Source organism: Sylvia atricapilla, chromosome 7 (assembly GCF_009819655.1).
Source record: "Sylvia atricapilla isolate bSylAtr1 chromosome 7, bSylAtr1.pri, whole genome shotgun sequence".
Taxonomy (NCBI): Eukaryota; Metazoa; Chordata; class Aves; order Passeriformes; family Sylviidae; genus Sylvia; species Sylvia atricapilla.
This window is the reverse complement of record NC_089146.1, coordinates 2,637,074-2,654,694: the sequence shown is the minus strand read 5'-3', so window position 1 is coordinate 2,654,694 and position 17,621 is coordinate 2,637,074. Positions and strand designations below refer to the sequence as shown.

General features: G+C 38.8%; 1 protein-coding gene across 7 annotated transcripts in view; it reads left to right on the top strand.

Annotated features, from left to right (window-relative positions):
- Positions 1-17,621, top strand: part of KANSL1L (KAT8 regulatory NSL complex subunit 1 like) — a 62,001-nt gene that overhangs the window by 13,335 nt on the left and 31,045 nt on the right. For 6 of the 7 annotated variants that reach the window (XR_010743967.1, XM_066322414.1, XM_066322416.1 and 3 more), the window contains exons 3-5: positions 8,910-9,051; positions 12,741-12,938; positions 15,645-15,766. Coding sequence is in view for 6 of the 7 variants with exons in the window: in XM_066322414.1 (XP_066178511.1) it covers positions 8,910-9,051; positions 12,741-12,938; positions 15,645-15,766 (462 nt within the window). In the remaining variant the exon portion in view is untranslated. The remainder of the gene's footprint in view (positions 1-8,909; positions 9,052-12,740; positions 12,939-15,644; positions 15,767-17,621) is intronic. The other variant, XM_066322413.1, reaches the window with a different exon arrangement.

The window sequence follows — 17,621 nt, the reverse complement described above, 5'->3', positions numbered from 1 at the left end:
TTTCTGTTGGAGAATTGAAATCAATTCAGTTTTCAGTTAGCAAACTTCTAATTACTGATTCTAGTGTTGGAAAAACAAATAAAGCTGAAGGTCTCTGTTTGAATACACATGCACAATAAACTCCCTTTCTTCCCAGCCCGTGGGGTAGACTGAGCAGCAGAAAAGCTCAGTGAAATTCAATCCCAGGCTCCTCCAAAACACCCCAATACCAACCTGTTCAAAGGCACGTTCATTACACTGCCCTGCCCTTGTCCCTGCAGGCCGAATGGCAGGGTTTAACCCCCAGTGTTGCCCTGAGAAGCAGCCAGGTTCTCTTTGGCTCCTCCTCTGTTCCTCATCACAGAACACCTGCAGCAGCTGGTGGCCTGGATTTGTCCTGCAGCAGGGTGAGAGGTGTCAGAGGTGCCAGCTGCCCTCCCAGCCAGGTGGGCACTGTGCCAGCTCCCCCATTAGCCCTTTCCCCACAGCACACAGCCAGCAGTGCGACATGGACATCACTGTGTGCTGGTGGCTTGGCTGCTGCTCCTGCTCTTTCTCACCTGTCTGCTCTGTCCTCGACTTCCCCACCTTCCACAGCCCCTCCTGGCAGCTGGGACAGTTTCCTGCTGCTATGTAGGGGGGGTAACCCCTCCACCACCAAAAGCCTGCTGCTGATTCCCAGTGCCTCTGGCATCAGCCTTCCAGGTTCAACTGTTAGTTTTCCAAAATGTCTCAAAAACAGTATGGTTCTTACACATTTTACACTGGAATATGATACTATATATTCATATATATATATGTATATATACACACACATGTGTATACCGACTTAGAAGATGAAATTGGAATTTACATGAATGCCATACCCATCTTTTCCTTGTAAGAGTACACATACAAATTTTGGAATAAACTTCAGTGGCTGGACACCATTGTTATGCAGCTTGTGTGCTGTCACAGTGTTCCATTTGCAGGAGTCTTTAAAGTATTTTTAAGTTCTGCCTTATTTTATGTTGAGCTACAGTTGTAGCACTACTTGGTTTCTTTTTGAAGGGCAGTTGTGTAATACTTCGAGAGAATTTCTAGGCCTGTGTTCCTGGTGTTTTGTTGTTAATCTATTGATGTTGTGCCATTTCAAAGGCAATAAAAGAAGCTCATTTCTAGGCAGCCCTGCTGTTCTTGAAGTTTCTTTCTCTGCATTTTAGCCCTACCTGCTTCTCTTCTTCACATTGGGCTGGTGTACAGCATGTTGGGGTGCTGGAGCAGACAGTAGAACCTTAAAAATTAATATTAAAATATTTTAAACAAAAGCCATTGGCAGATACTCAATTTACAGCGTGTTTGGAGTTCTTTTATTTTATCAAGAGGAAATGCTGCTGGTTGTTTACCTTTTGCAGGTTTTTTCTTTCTGGGCAGTTAATGTTCTGTGACTCCACCTTCTCTTAACCCACTTGGCCTTTTATAATTAACTCAGCTCTAAAGAATTATGTAAACAGAACTGAAGGTGAAGAGCACCTACCAGGTGGTGAAGCCAGCCATTGGAAAGATTCAGCACTCTAACAGATCCTTTAAGAAGCTGAATTTTTAATTTATTCTGTCCCCAAATTGAGTTAACAATTCAGTGCAAGTAAAACAGTTGAATTTCTAATATAAAACAGCAGTAGTGTAATCCTTTGCAGGGACCCTGTAGCAGGCAAATACTGTCTGTGGCATCTCTTCAGTTTGGAAGATGTGATTTCTCAGATGAGGGAGCATAAATAGTGCACCAGTGAAATGTTTATGAAATCTCTCCCTTGCTAGGGTACCTGAGCACAGATACTTTCCCTTTTCCTATTTTCAGTTTTTTTTCTACAGCCTTTTCTCTCCAAATATTGATTTTCCTCTTCTGTTCTTCCCACTATCCCTTCTTGTTTTGTGGAAGATGTAAAAATTTGATTCCATTGCTACCTAATTCCTTGCTACTTAATTTTTTCCCTCTCTTGAAGAGAAAAATCACAGCTATGGTTGATAATTTCAGGTGCATAAATTACTCAGGCTGATGGTGTAGCAAAAATGTTCAGCTGGATACATTTTTTTGGTTTGGGAAGATATAAGATGTGTATTGTGTGTTGGTTGCATTATTGGATGCAATTCTGAAAATATGAAATGGCCTTAGTGTGTCAGAGATAGTGAGACCAGGCGTGGGAGCCAGAAATTATTGTAATGAGCAGTTACTGACATCTGTAGATGATAGGGAGAACTATAACCCATGCTTTGGGAAGCTGTGTAGTGTTTCAGAGAAAAATGTCTGCCAGGTAAAAATTCCTGTTAATCACCAAAGGATCCAGGAGAATGACCTGGCTGCAGATCTTCAGAGAGATTGCAGGCTAATTTTGAGCACCCGAGAAATTCCCTTGATTGATTTTTTGGAGTAGGAGTGGGGAGTGCATAGCTTGGTTTGGTGTTGGTTGCTCCAAAACAGCAGCATCTGCTCCTGGATAGTCTGAGCAAAGGCTGAGAGTGAACTGCCTCAGGAAATAGTGGTTTTTTGTGTAATGTTGATTGGCCCTAATACTCTTGATGGGCCACAATCGTTACAGTTTAATCTTTTTTGTACTCAGGAATGCATAGAAGAGATTGTATTCATATAACAGCACACACTGGTTTTTTTAGATATGTAGTTATTAGGGGTTTAACAGTTAACTGATCCAGGGGAATTAATGCTTCAACAGCAAGTGAAGTTAGTCCGTTCTGAAAACAAACATTATGTAGGTGTGCTGGAAGAATTAGTCCTTGAGAAAGCATTTACAGGTCATTTAATAGTTGGACGTTTTTGTTCAGCTATTACTAGTGTTGGAGGTTTTGTCTGGGAGTGGGCATACACTTTTATCTCATGGCTAAAATCTAGATAAGGTTATCTAAAATACAAGTATATGTGGATTCATCTAATTTGAGTATTTTATATGGTATAATCTTTTAGTCTTCGTAGGTAATCTCTTATTTAATGTCAGTGTCTGCAGAGAGAAGAAAAACGGACATGTTGAATTTCTCCACCATGCTGACCAAAAGTATCAGAAGCCCTGGGCCCACATTAGTGGCTTGCAAGAAAATACTTGTACTCAGGACAGTTGACTTTTGGGCTTTACCATGTGTAGTCAGAGAAGTGAGTGTAATGCTGGTGTAAAATGAAGGGCAGCTGAGGAAGTTCAGTTTATCAGCTCCAGTCCTGGAGGGGCTCCCACCACACTAGTGTGCTGTGGAGCATTTGTGGTAGAGTGCCATGTGGAGAATATTTTGTATTTTTGTACAGCTGGATGAGCTTCCCAAGAGAATTTGGGGATGATTTTTTCCCAATGTTTCATGAAGTTCATGGTGAGTCGTGATGTCTGGATGGAACTTCAAGACTGGAGAACTTTCTGGTTTCTTTTTCCTTTTCAGTTTCTGGAGATCATAAAAACAGTGAACTTCTGCCATTGTTTTCAGTGACTCCCACTACGGAGGGTGATTAGCTCTTTATCCTGAGGGTAGAGTCACTCTGTGGCTTATGAGCTGCTTCTTGCTCCCAAATACTTCACTGCTGTGTGATTGGCAGTAGGGCTCTGTTAGCCCAGGAGTTCCCAGTGAGGGGAGATGAGCCAGCAGGGATGGTAGAAGTCACTTTAGGACTGTATCATCTGAAAGCTGAGTGCCAGAACAATGTGGATTAAACCAAAGGGAACAAACAACGAAAGAGCAAAATTCCTGAGCAGAAATGTAAGTGTGAGGGGATGTCAGGAACAACTGCCCTTCCTATGTTTAATGAAGAATTTTGGAATTGGAGGATTTTTTTCCCCACCCACACTATCTGAGTACCTTGCTCTCTGGCTTGTGTGCATTTAAGAGTGTTGTTACTTGAAAAGGTTGGTGTTCTTAAAGCCTTTTGAAAGGTGACTGTGTTATGGGTTGTCAAATTTTTTTCTGAGTTTTGTTGTGGGTCTGTTGCAAGCATTCTCCTTTCCGGTTTAGCAGGAAGCATCCTGTCATTGTCCCTGCAGACATGGCATGGTAGGGCATGTTACTTGTTCTTGCTGGAGTTACAAAGGTGGAAGGCTTTAGTTTGATTTTCATTTTCAGCATATAAGATAACTTGTGGAGAATCTTGCTAAAGTCACAGGGCTGCACACTCTAAAATACTCTTTCCTCATCATACCTGCTGGAACCAACCTTCGTGGATACTTACTGTCAATCCCAGCTTCTCTGTGTTTTGTGCCTTTTAAACAGCGCTGTGTTTCTCCATCATTTATGGACTGTTTCCAGGCTTATTGTTTTGTTTGCTTATAAAAAATAAAATATGCCTTTAAGGCTTGAATTCCACCTCTTTGTGTCTCCTGCAACCAAAAAAACCCCAAAGCCAAATACCCTAAACAGCAGTGTGTGTAGCACAGCAATTTTATCTTGGTTAGCAGCTCCCTTTTGTGCTCAGCTAGGTTGCTTGCATTTGTTTTTTGGGACAAGCTGATCTTAATCACAGAATCACTATGTTGAAGGAGATCTCCAAGATCATGGAGTGAGTCCAACCCATCCCTAACACCACAACTAAACCATGGCACTGAGTGCCACATCCAGTCTTTCTTTAAATACATCCACCACCTCCACGGGCACACCATTCCAGTCCTTTATCACCCTTTCTGTAAAAGACTTTTTCCTAATATTTCCTAGCTATTGGGAAAATATAAATCTCACCCAAAACACACATGAAGGCACTGGAAGTACTTCTGAGAGTCGTGTTGTGTTCTGCAGTGTTGGTTTGGTTATGTTAAACCATGGTTTGTTCTGGGTGTTTCTCTTTGAGGGAAGGTGAGAGTGCTGGGGGGTTCATCTGTGCATTCTGTCCTCAGGTCATGGCTCCAACTTCCTTCAGTCCCAGCAGAAGCAAGCAGATGTAGATAAAATGCTTAGAGTGCCTCTGCTGTTGCTGGTGATCCTCAGCTGAACTCTTTTCCATACTTTGGGATGCCCGGAATGTCTGCTCCCCACTGCATTTTTGATCATACTTTGTTTGCATTTGTGTCTTTGCTCGTTGTGCCTTGTTCTGCTGCATTTCTTTTCTTTCCTTCTCTTGTAAATTGTGCAGGATTGACCTGCAGTCCAATCAAAATAGAAATGTAGGCAGGTGTTTCACATGGAAACAAGTTGTCCCTAGTGCAATTCCAGCATGTTTTCCTAGGGCAATTTAAATGAGATGTTTTATTGATAAAAAAATCAGTATTTCTCTGTTCTCTTCCAGTTCTAATAGTCCTGGATAAATGTAGGAGGTCATCTGCAGATCTGAAGTCATTGCGAGAGCAGTAACTTAATATTTAATATTATTATGCAAATTTAATATTCCATTGTACTGCAGTATTGGACATGAGAAACTTTACCAGTGTGACATGGTTTATACTGAGTTGCTAGCAGAAGAAAGATTTTGGAATTCCTGTGGAGGATGTATGATCTCAGAGCCAAAAGCACTGAAACTAAGTAAAGATACTTTCTGAAAAGAGCACACAGGAAGTGGGACAGACAGATATGTCTTTTTTCTTGTCTCATTCCCAACAGAAAACAAGAGCAGGAGCTTCTACTTTAGCACCTGCTTCTGACTTCCTCCTTCAGTGACAGGCCTGGTTATTTTTGTAACTGTGGTTGGTTTTTTGGTGGTGTTTTGTTTTTTTTTTTAACCTCTGGGTTTGCAGAATTAATGAATTCTCTGAAGCCACTTTGAAACAATTTCCTTTACTGAGTGAGTGTTAAGCTTTACTATCTAGCATCCCAGGAACAGATTTATCCAGGTTTGGGGTTTGTTTCAGGATTGGTTTGGGGGTTTTTTTGTTGCAGATAGAGGTTATTGTTTGTCACTTGAGCGACCATGCTACTTTGCATGCAGACAGCTTACTTTAGGAGTGTGAGGGTGGCTCATAGTGATTTTATCTTCCTTAGGGGTTACAAGCTTTACTAAAAGGCTTGTAGAGATATAGGCTTAGAGGAAAAGGTAGTTAAAAATAATGCAAGATCAAACAAATAGGAGTGACAGGGATGGGAACAGAGCTGAGCAATTCTTCTGTCTCTTATCCTGTCTGCAATGCATCAAAACTGGGAAAGGGATCTAGACTTAAACTTGCTTCAGTCATGCTGCCCCTAAAATTAAAGTTAACAGGAGCAACTCCCTAATCCATATCACTCTGTAGCTGCCCAGGTCTTGGAGCAGGCATTGGGTGTGGGGCAGCCTGGGCTAACAAGATGGAGAAGCTAAAATTGCTTTGGCCTGAGCATTAAATGTTTGTGCTTAGTTCAGTGGAAACCTTTCCTTAGTGTGGGGCCTAAGGACAGTTTTTACACAGTGTAATTAAATGCTGTTATTTTAATTATAGAATAGAATTTAAAGCCTTAAGAAATACTTGCATGGTGTTTTAGAATGAAGCAAAAATGTACTTAATATGTTTAACAGTGAATGCAATTGATTGAAGATTAAATACTGTGTCTAAGGGGAAAAATGCAGCCATTTTTGAAAAATAACTTGTGATGTAACTTACAGAGGATTCTTGTTTATTTGTAAGACAGTAATATACAAAGGTTACAACATTTAACATTCCTTCTACTGACAGCTGTGGTCTGATATTGGTTGTGGATTCCCTTATGCCACACTGATTTCATGCAGTGTAGGTGACATAAGACCAGTTCTGTCCCTTTCCATTCTGCTTCTTGTTTCCCAGCTGCATACAGGACACATTACTTTATTTCTCATTTCCTTCCTGCTCCTCCTGTCTGTTTGAGAGTAGCTCACCTTTCTGCCCAGACTGTTGCATCTAGTTTGGGAGGTGAATCTGTCTGTGTGATTTATTTCCTTTCACCTCGGCTTTCTTTTTACCATGTCCTGGTTTGTGGCGTTTCCTTGTTCATTTATTCCATTGCCTTTGGAGAAAGGAGCAGAAATAAACACCTCAGTACTCCTGTTGGGTTTTTCTCGGTTGTCCTCATTATTCCTCTTGAGGTTTTCTTTTTATTAGAATTATGAACTGAGGCATTTTTATAGACTCACTTAGCAGCTCTTTCTTAGGACTAGGGTTTTGCCAGCCCAGGGTCCTGAGACAAGTCTTAACTATTCCAGCCAGCACGCTTGCGTGAACACATTTAATTAAAAGCTTGGAATTCAGATTCCCTCCCTTTCCCAGCAGAGTGTATTTTATGACTTTCAGGAGCGCAAACATGCAAAAGCTGTCAATCCCAGAAAAGTTCTTGTCAGAAGATCTGCTTCAAGCATAAGCAACGGGGACTCTTTACTCTTTGCTGGTAATAATGGGAAGATAAAGAGAAATAAAAATAGGTCAGAAAAATAGATTTTCATGGGATGACTTCATATGCCTTTTTTTTTCCTAGGAGAAATTTACTAGAAGAACATGTAAAATGCAAGTAATTTATTTTCATATATATTTACAGAGATTTTTAAATTTCTTTTTGATAGTAATCCACATTGCCTCCTTGTAGAGTTTGTATTTCAATAGGATAATTCTATCACCATAATTTCTCATATGTTCATTTTTTCTGTGTACGAGAGAGTTTAAATTGGTGATAAATTATGTGAGAGGATAATTTATGTTAAAAGGGGAGAATATTGTCTATTTTAGAGGTGACCTACCAGAGAGTGTTGTCTATCCTTATTATTTATGATAGCTAAACTGGACTGAAAGTTCTGAAATTTTGAGCTGTATTATGTTTTATAATGTTAGCCATGAAAATTTTAGGATTCTCAAATTTGATGATTCCTTACACATGCCAGGACATGTCTAGCATCCTCTGCTGTATTGTCTGTCTTTGCTGTTGAGATAGTTGGCACAAAATTCTGCATGAAACAATTACATTTGTATTATGTTCCTGTGCCAGTTCATTGGCATCTGCTATTTCTTGTATCTTTTGTGATACTTCAGTGCTCTTCATTGCCTGGGGAACAGGAGATTATGTATTCTGCATGTGCAAAACTTACAGTGTCATCAAGGATCTAGATCCAGTAATTATCCCAATAATTTGAGGAAAAGCACTTCTTTTCTAGAAGTTTGATTTTTGTATTTACAGGTTTTTAAAGTTAGCTGTGGCAAACTACTTGACAGCTTCACTGGGAGAAAAAACACCAGTTGCTTTCTGTAAATAAATGAACTTAGTTAATGGTAGGATAGTAGTGGAAATTACATACTAAAATACTGCATTGTCTTGTCTATGTTGCTTAAACTTACTGAATATTAAGATTGTTTCTTGCATGGTATGGTGTCCTCATTTGTTTGTTTAATATGTAGGTTGGGTAATGTTTGCTGATAGCAGTGATGAATTTAGCATAATAAAATGAAGGTGTTCACAATGTCAAGTACCAGGAGGCATATCTTTTTGTATTGCAAAAGGCATCTATTTCAAACAGTAGTAAGAGTCATCTGACTAAACTAAACTGACAGAGATATTTATGAAACAGCTTGAATAAAAGAAAGTTAAACTACTTAGTTGGGGTTTTTTGGGCAGTGGCCTGATACCTAGCTGGTCATTGCTGGATGTTTTATTAGATTCCAGTTGTTAGCAAACAATATTTGTGAAAACTTGTGGGAGGAAGTATAGTGTAAGAGTTTGGATTCTTGCCGGTGGAGTTACTGGAATTCTTTACACATCTGTGATCAGCCTTAACTGATATGGTTTGGTAGTTTATCCAGCTCTGAGTTTTATAATCCAGAACCAAAAACCAGCCTAGTGTAGGAATAGCCAGTGAGCTTGGATTGTACTGGTGTGGGCAAGTTCTGTTGCTACAGAAATAAGCTGATGTGAAACTGGATGGGTATAATCAGATATCTTCTGAAAGCAACTGAGATGCTTGCAACATGAGGCAGAGCAGCTGTCAAAAATGTTCTTGTGCAAATGTGGTTATCTTTATTTTTGGACTAACCAGCATTTTGTCTTCACAGCAGCTATACTTCTGAATGGAAGTGGCTTGCAGACAGAGCTAGAATTGGCAGCCGTTGGACATGGCTTCAAGCCCAGATTTCAGAACTAGAATACAAAATCCAACAACTAACTGACCTTCACAGGCAAATACGTGCCACCAAGGTATTGTCTGTAAGCTCATAAATGCGCTTTTCAAATCATCTTTTGACAGTGTTTCTTGTAATATTTGTGTATTTGGTTCCTTGTTGCTGTTCTCTTTTTTTTTTTGCCCTAGACTTCTTGTGTCTGTGCAGGCTATTCACCTGCAGAGTTTAATGGGAAAGACATCAGGAGCTGAAAACTGCTGCACCGTAAAGGCACCAGTATAGGGCTGTGATTTGGGAACATTTGTATCTGTTCTAGTGACTTTGTTAGCGGCTTTCAGGGACCCAGCACATTGTATTTATCACTGGTTTTTCCCTCTGCAGGAGAGGCAAGATTGCCTTTTCAGATGGGATGGTTGCTTATTCATTTTTGTGTTGTGGGCTTTCAGGGTGGGTTTTTTGCTACTTGCAGTGCATGTTTATTCTGAGGATTAGATGGTTAATGTTTGTACAGCACTTTGAACAGGTCGAGGATTAATAATTACTAAAATTCCAATGTGTGTAATTCATGTACTAGTTTTTGTAAATTGAGCTGCCTAGACAGTGGGAAAGTGACATTCCTAAACCATTAGTAATCTAGCTATCAATTTATTGGGTTCCTCAGGTCATTCTCACACAAAGGAAGCCAAACTTGTGTGTGGTGGTGTGATAGTTTTAGAGCAGGACTCTTTGAGTCTTCATCAGTGAGCCTCATGTAGGTTCTCTGGTGTGTGTTGGGTCAGATGAGCACAACTGAGAGGAGCAAGAAGATGCTTCAGAGTTTATGTGGCTGAACATGAGACTTAGAGGGAGTTTAAAAGGAGAGGGAAATCACTTCAGAGAGCATTTCCCTCTGAACAAATAAAGAAAAATTATTCCATCTTCTTTTGCCCTCAGAGCCCTTCTTTCCATATCCCGCTTGTTCCCAGTCAGGTTTTTCTTTACAAAGAAATGAAGAGCCTTTGTCTAAGGGTCTGTGTAAGGGGATTTTATACTTTGGTGAGCGGTGAGAATGCCCATGTTTTGGTGGTGTCCTAAATAGCAGACACATGCACACTCTTATACCCACAAGCTGTTGGCCTTTGTGATGCTGTAGGTCAGACGAGCTACAGAAGCTCAAGAAATGAATATCAGAGAAATAAAGAGAGAAAACATTATTTCAGTCATGCATTTTCTTTAGGTGGTATGTTGGTTTGGAGCCAAGTCATCTTCCTGGTGGAGATTTTTAGTGACATGCCTTTCTGAAACTCCATGCCCATTTTACCAGCTGTGGTATTTAGTGTTTGGCATTGTGTCCCATAGTGAAGGCAGGCACCTTTTTTCTTCAGATGGGATTATTTTTTTTTTGGTTGAGGTTTATAGTGCACCAGTGCAGCAGCAACAGAAGGACATGTGGGCTGATGGAAGAACTCTTTGTTTTCATTTAGTGGCTGCAAAGGAATTACACAATATCATTAGAATTTGTATGCTGTTTAATGGTCTCAGAGTGTTTTTGATGTGCTTTGAGTGGAAAAAGTTGTGATTCATAGCCAGGGAACAATGATTTCAAGCAAAAGGCCACTCCTTGAGCACCATAATGCAATAGGAGGGAGATGAGTAACTTGTGGGCTGTTTCCTGGACTACTACAGTGTGTCTTCTCCATCTCTACAGATACAGAAGTAGCACCTCTGGATGTTTGAGAGTCCTTTCATTTAAAAAAAAAACAAAAAAACCCAGAAAACATAAATCTGTATCTGCAAAACAAAACAATTCCGTTTGGGAGGAAGGCAGTCAATGCCAAAACCTACTGATTGTAACCCATTTAAGTTGTAATATAGTCTGTATTAGTCTTCTAATTCTTTACTCTTCCTCTTTTCTTCTGTGCCTATTCCATCTCTCCCTTGGGCAATTTTCCTCTTCCTTTTCAGCTTTCCTCTTTCCATGCTTGGTAAACAGGTTTCTAAAACTTCAAAAAAATAAAATTCCATTGGAAGCATGTGTGTGTGTGTCTCTCTCTTTTAAGCAGTTCTAATGTGTGTCTTCCCATTCCTCTGACCTCAGAATTTTGGTTTTAGACTTTTTAGACTTTCTGCGGTAGTGACCTTGGATCCTTTTGCTAAAAAGACCTGAAAATTCTAAATTCTATAGGAGGTTAAAGCTATTGAGGTAGCTTGTCCTCCTGTCATGGCACAAAAAAATTCAATTCTCTACCTGAATTTCCTTGAATGTACTGCCTACAGTATGCTACTGGTCTGGATTTGTGTCCACCTGCTGTGATCTACGTGGAAAATCTGCCACTGACTTGATGGACATTCAGAATCTCTGTGTCCTTCTTAGACATTAAACCAAGTATTCAAGTACCTTTGTTTATTTTTAGAGAATATCTTTATTCTCACTTTTGAGTTTATAATTCAAACAATGGAATAAGTTAGGTGCAATGAGAACAAGTCAATTTCACTTTTTCTTCTGATCTCCTCTTTCAAGTCTCTTTGACATTTGCTTTTTTGTTTAAGGGCCAGTTGCTGCTGGGGCAGTAGTAAAGGTCTCTCTGAAACCACAGGATCCTTAGTTTTCCACAGCCACAATCTAGGTGATGTTTGTCTTGCTTGAAGAAATAGCAATACAGCTTCCTTGTGTTCACATTATGGCAGTCTTACTTGTTCTTTGATTGAGTGGAATATTCCCATTAGAAAGACAAATTTGAGGCAGAATTATAATGATCCCATTCTTTTAATATCTGCTTGATGTTTGAGCAACAGCACTTTAAAAGCAAATAAGTTCTTTTCCTTTCTCTTTGGAAAAAGCCTGGAGAGGTTTGATAGCTGTTTTTGGTATTAAATTTATTTGCTTAAGATAGTGACAAACTAAGGAACTATTTGAGGACTGGGTTTGACTGTCACAAGGTTATTTTTGCTTTTATTTTGTTTAACATTTTAACTTCTTAAACCAACTGATACATTACCTAGGATTTTACTAGAGAGTTCTATTTTTCTAATCTGTCATGTGGAAAACACAATAGGGGTATTATTTTTCTAGTTCCATTTACAAAACTCTGTTATTTCCCTACCATTGAGAGTTATATTTACCTTATTAGGTGGCATTCTAGATGGTACACCATAACTGATACCATATTTGTGCAGATGGTCTTGAAAAGTAGTGACAGTGCTAGAATATTTAGGATAGTTATTTCTAATTATGAAACTCTAAAAATGCTCACTTTAAAAAAAATCAGTTATTAAAGTGTGAAAGGCTTTTGTTTAGAATTGTGTGATTTCTGCTACGTAAAAATAACAGCCTTGATCTTTTGCATAGAACATGGATAGGAGTAAGAGAGATAGAGCACTTTAAAATGTCTCCAGCAAAGTTTAGTGACTGCAAAGACTAAAACCAAGTTCAGTTCAAAGGGCGATTATTTTTTAGAGGAAAACCTCCTCTTAAATCAGCATGTGAATTATCATATAATATTCTACTAAGTATGAATTTCTGAGTTGAATTTTGGCACAGGTGTTTAAGCAGTGGTATACCTCTGGAGTGTTACAAGGAGTAGCATAGTTGATGCAGCTTTTGTTTAAAGGAGAAATGCCTGCTATTTCTATATTTTAGCTGTGAAGTGCATTTTAAATCTAGCCAAGTGCTCGAAAATTGTCAGGAGGATTTAAGAGGAATGTGCCAGGTTTGAGTGCCCCTTAAAAATTATTTAGGAGGGTTAATCTGTTGTCAACCAACTGTGTTCAATTGCTGTTGTCTAGGGGATGGTGGTCTTAGAAGAATTCCCATTTCCAAAAGACATTTTGAAGAAGCAAATACAATTGACAGACCAAGAAGCTTTATTAAACTCCACAGGGAATTCACAAGCTGCCATTGAGAGACAGGATTCTCTGCCGGAACACGACTTTGAAATGTCACCCAGCAGTCCTACCCTGCTCTTACGGAACATAGAAAAACAGGTAAAGTAAAACAAAACTGACTTCAGAAACAGGGATGTTCCATGGTGATGACTTCCAAAATGAAAGGTATTTTGCAGTCCTGGGACTGGGTGGTGATCAGTTGAAGGGCTTAAATAACTACACTGTACACCAGGTTTACAAATTAACCTTTTATTTCTGATGTGTCTGTGTTACCACTTTGTTTCCCTCCAAGTGGACGCATAACAGCCTCTAAGAACCATCCACAGATCTGCCCCTCCTTTATAGCTGGGTCAGTGTAGAGTTTGCACAGATTGTTTCAGGAAATGCCTAATGTGAGATGAAAGAAAACAGCTGACAGTGGAGATGTATTGCACTTGAAATTAAAAAAAAAAAAAAAGCCCCAGCAGAATACAATTGTTCATCTGCCTTTTCAAACATTGTGGGACTCTGGTTCAGAGCTGAGGAATTCCAGCTATTTACTGGGTACAGTGGAGACATACTTGTGAGCAGAGTTTTGCTTTGCAGGGTGTAAAATGGCTGTTTCCATGGTTGATTACAGGTAATACTATGTAGACTCCAGCAGGGTTTCTTTTGCATGAAAGTACATGAAGGATGTGGTAGGATCACATTGCTGATGGAGATACTGGAAATTTGTTTTTCAGAATGAATTTATGCGGTTTGTGTAAAACAAACCTGACAAAGCCACCATGGGGCAATAATTTGTTGCTTTGCTGCTCTATGTAAATTCCTGGTCATACACACATTTTTTAAAAGGGGTATAAGTAGTAGCATTAAGTACTAGTGCATGTTCCTGAATCTCTGTGCCAATATTTTCTTATTTGATAGTCCTACTTTCCTGTTATTAAAATGGTTCCCCTGGTGGTAAATCTTATCCACCACAGGCAGGAGTGAGGAAGCAATGAAACAGGAAATTTATATGCTTAGTGCTGGAAATTGCATAAGGTAACCCAAAGAGCGTTTTTAGGATGTGATGAATGGACCCCCTTCAGCTGGTGGCTTGGAGAATTAAACACACTTTTCAGTAGGACTTCTGATGAGTCAAGGGGTAGTGGTCTGTTTCCTGGTCCCCAGGTAGCCACAGACTTGGCCCAAGGGGTTCAAGGACTCTGATGATCTGAAAATTACTTGGAAATAGACTAACACATCTCGCACAACACATTGGATTTCTTCCCTTTTACACCACTAAAAGCCTTGGCATTTTATTTCCTTTTTGACTACCAGTTCTGTTCTTGATTCTGAAAGTCTGAGTTTCTTGTTCAGTGTCTGGAGCAGCAGTGCTGCAGCTTGAAGTACATCTACAGATATTCCCACAGAATTCCTTAGTCCGGTGTTAAGGAATTTGTTAAAAATAAGTAATTTTGCTTGTGAACCAAAAGAGAAATCACGTAGAATAAAAGTGGCTAAGGCTGGCAATTTTTATTAATACTGTTTTCAAGTCGTTTATATAGCTAATGTATGTTTTCCCTTGTGTTTTGGAAGTCTGCGTATTTTTTAATGCTCTCATATTCAGTAAAAAGTACTGCTTACAGAATAAATTCTGCTGAGATTTTTAAATCAATTTGTTATTTTACTGGCATCTTGTTTACTTTGCCCAGTTCTTTTATAATTGACTTGCTATTCCTGTGCTTTAATATCCATCTCTGAATTTTATTCTGATGGGAAATTTTTACCTGACTACATCACCGAAATGTTAACAGAGAGTATGTGAGTTGTAATGAAACAAACAATTCTTCCTCTTTTGGCATAAATGTAAAATGAAAATGTAAGGAAAACTTACTAGATAACCTCTAGCAATTCATAGTTCTGAATGAAAATCCACCAAAGTAATGCAAAAGGGGGGTTTTTTGTTAAAAAAGAAGTATGCCATTACAGATACATTTAATTTCTGTTCAGGGTGTAGAACACAGTTTCCTGTAAGCAAGCTGCATTTATTATGAGAATAGCCTTTAAGGTCTGACATTTAAAACAAAAAATCATTGTGAAATGTTTTTGGAGTCAGTCCATAATTCATTGCTCTGGAAGGAGTAATTCTTAGTCTTAACAAATTGACTACATTTGTTTCATTTGTTTCGGGTCAGTTTTGAAAACCAGGTTTTTTTGGGGAGAAGGGGGGTGGCTGCCTCTTGTTGCTATTTTTGAGGATACCAGAAGATCTTATTCATTCTGTCTGTCATCACAATAGTCCTCAAGTACTTAAATTTCCTTTTATAAAAACACCTTTGTCAAAATGTAGAAAGCAATGAAGAATATTCTTTTAAGAACAGAAATACTTTGAACAAAATGTACAATGAATAGACATTTGACTTTTTTTTTCCTTTTTTTTTCCCCCTGTTGAAATACTTGTCAAATGGCCGGTTAGCAGCTCTGGCTGCAGCTTTTACTTATAGCTGTTGTAATATCAGCTGTAAGTGTTCTGTTTCGTTTTTTTTTTTTTTTTTTTTCCTTTTGAAGACTTTTGGTTGCAATACTAAGATCACTAATGTATTTGGGGTACTACTTCAAGTGTATAATCAATGTTCAGGGTTGTGTTGGTGTTCTATTTGGGTTGTGGTAGAGCTGAACATAATAATTGTGAAAGAAAAGCTGTGCCAACATGGTTATTCACAGGAAGAAACTAAATATGATTATTCCATTAAATCGTGCATAGGAAAACAAGAACCCAGGACCTTTGAGCTGTTGAGTCTGGGTAAAAACCTGACTACCTTTAATTTTATTTTTTTTCAGAGCGCACAACTAAGTGAAATCATCAGCAGCCTCATTGCTCCACTCAATCTGTCTCCAGCTTCCTCATCTCTTTCATCCAAGACCTGTCGACACAGACAGCTGGTCAATGGCATCTCCTTCAGGTGGGTGACAGTGTGGTAGGTTTTTTTTTTGAGAATAACTTCTGGTAAAGTTAACTATATGGAACTAATAATCATTACAATGTTAAGGAAAAGAGAGCTGCTTTCTGCAGGCTTCAAGAGAAGTCAAGTCTTGGTTTTAAGGTTGAAAATAATAGGGTTTTGTGTTGTTCTGAAAGATATCATAAACATGTAGTCACTAGAACTACATTTACGTACTGGGAAGATGAATCTGGGAAGTAGTGAGAGAATATAGGAACACGTTTACTGTGATTGTTTGAGACTTAATGCATTCTCTCATAACAAGAGCAACTGTATTTCTGGAAAACTGACAAACTGCATCAGTAGAATCGTAAGCAATGTGTCTCAGCAGGGGTCAGTGTCAGGGTGGTAACGCCATTAATTTTAAGCAGATCAGTCTTCAATAGAAGGCCAAGTTTATCTTTGTCACCCACATTTTCAGAAATTTGAAGATACTACTTTCCATTCAAGGTATTTTTATCTGGATAGACATACCTTCCAGGATGACTACAGGTTGAAATTAATATTTCAGAAAAATGTTTCTTAGTGCTAGTCCATACTACTTAGTAATTCTGTATTTTATTCAAATGTTTAAGTACACTACAGGGTGTAGTGAGTATTAATTTCAAAACGACATTAAGGTTATTGAATGCAGTTACAAAAGGTCTAGATATGTTGGATATTACTCCTGAGATACTTGTTAGGAGATTTTTGAGGCTGCTGTTATTCACAGGTCTTAATTAAGATCAGGTGGATGAAGAAACTGTTGCCAACTAGAACTGAGGTGTTTATGGCAGAGTGTGCAGCAGAACATAATTCCCTGGCTCCCGACTCCAAGAAGAGCTGGCCACACCGTCTGTTTCAGCTTTGCTGCTGAGGCTGGAGCCTCCCACAAAGAGATTAGAGTGAGCAGCTTCTTTAGCTGCCGTCTGTTCCACAGTGATTGTGTGATTCTGCCCTAAATTTAAGGATGAAGGGCTCCTGGTGTGTGACATCCCTGCCCCCGGTGTATCAATTGTTTATAAATAGTGTAAGAGCAAATCAGAAGGTTCTTCTCAGATGTGGACTGAAAATAGCCCTGAAACAGGAATTGCTAATAGAGATGGGTATATGGAAGAAGAAAGTAATTTAGGCTGTGCCTTGAATCTGACATTTTCATGAGACAGATGAGGAAGAATTCCTGCTTTTAAAAATGTTTCTAGGAGTGTATGAAGTTAACTTCATGATGAGAGACTCCAGTGACTTAACTTCAAGCCAATTCTTTTCTTACTTATTTTTGATTTTTGATTGATTGTCCAAAGTTAGTCTTTCCATTTCATGGGTAACACACTGTTTGCTCATGGACCACTCTCTAAGGTTGGTTGTTTTCTACTCATAACTTTAAAAAGTCTAAAGAAAAATTTTAGGGCTTGGAAGATTTTCTCAGTATTAGAGCCATAGCTCTAATCTGGAGTTTGGCAAGTTAGGTGTTGGAAGGGAATCTGAGAGATTTTAGGGCTTTCTAGATGTTGCTTTAAACATGAGTTAAACAGTTATTTTAAGTTTCCACTGCTTACAAAGTGTTTTGAAATCTGCCAATAAATACTGTTCATTAAAGATGCATGAAATAAAGTGGTTTTCATGAGAACCCTGCAGGGAAATTCACTGCCTCCTACTTCTTGGGGTTTTTTGAGCAGATTTCAGGGTTTTGGTGGTATTTTGTTGTTGTAGTGGCTGTATGTTCAATTAATTGAATTAACTTATTAGTTAATTATCAACTTAAGTACTGCAATTAACTTAATTCTTAGTTGCTTCTCCACTTTTTCTAGAGTTCATTCTGACTGTATTCAGTATTTCA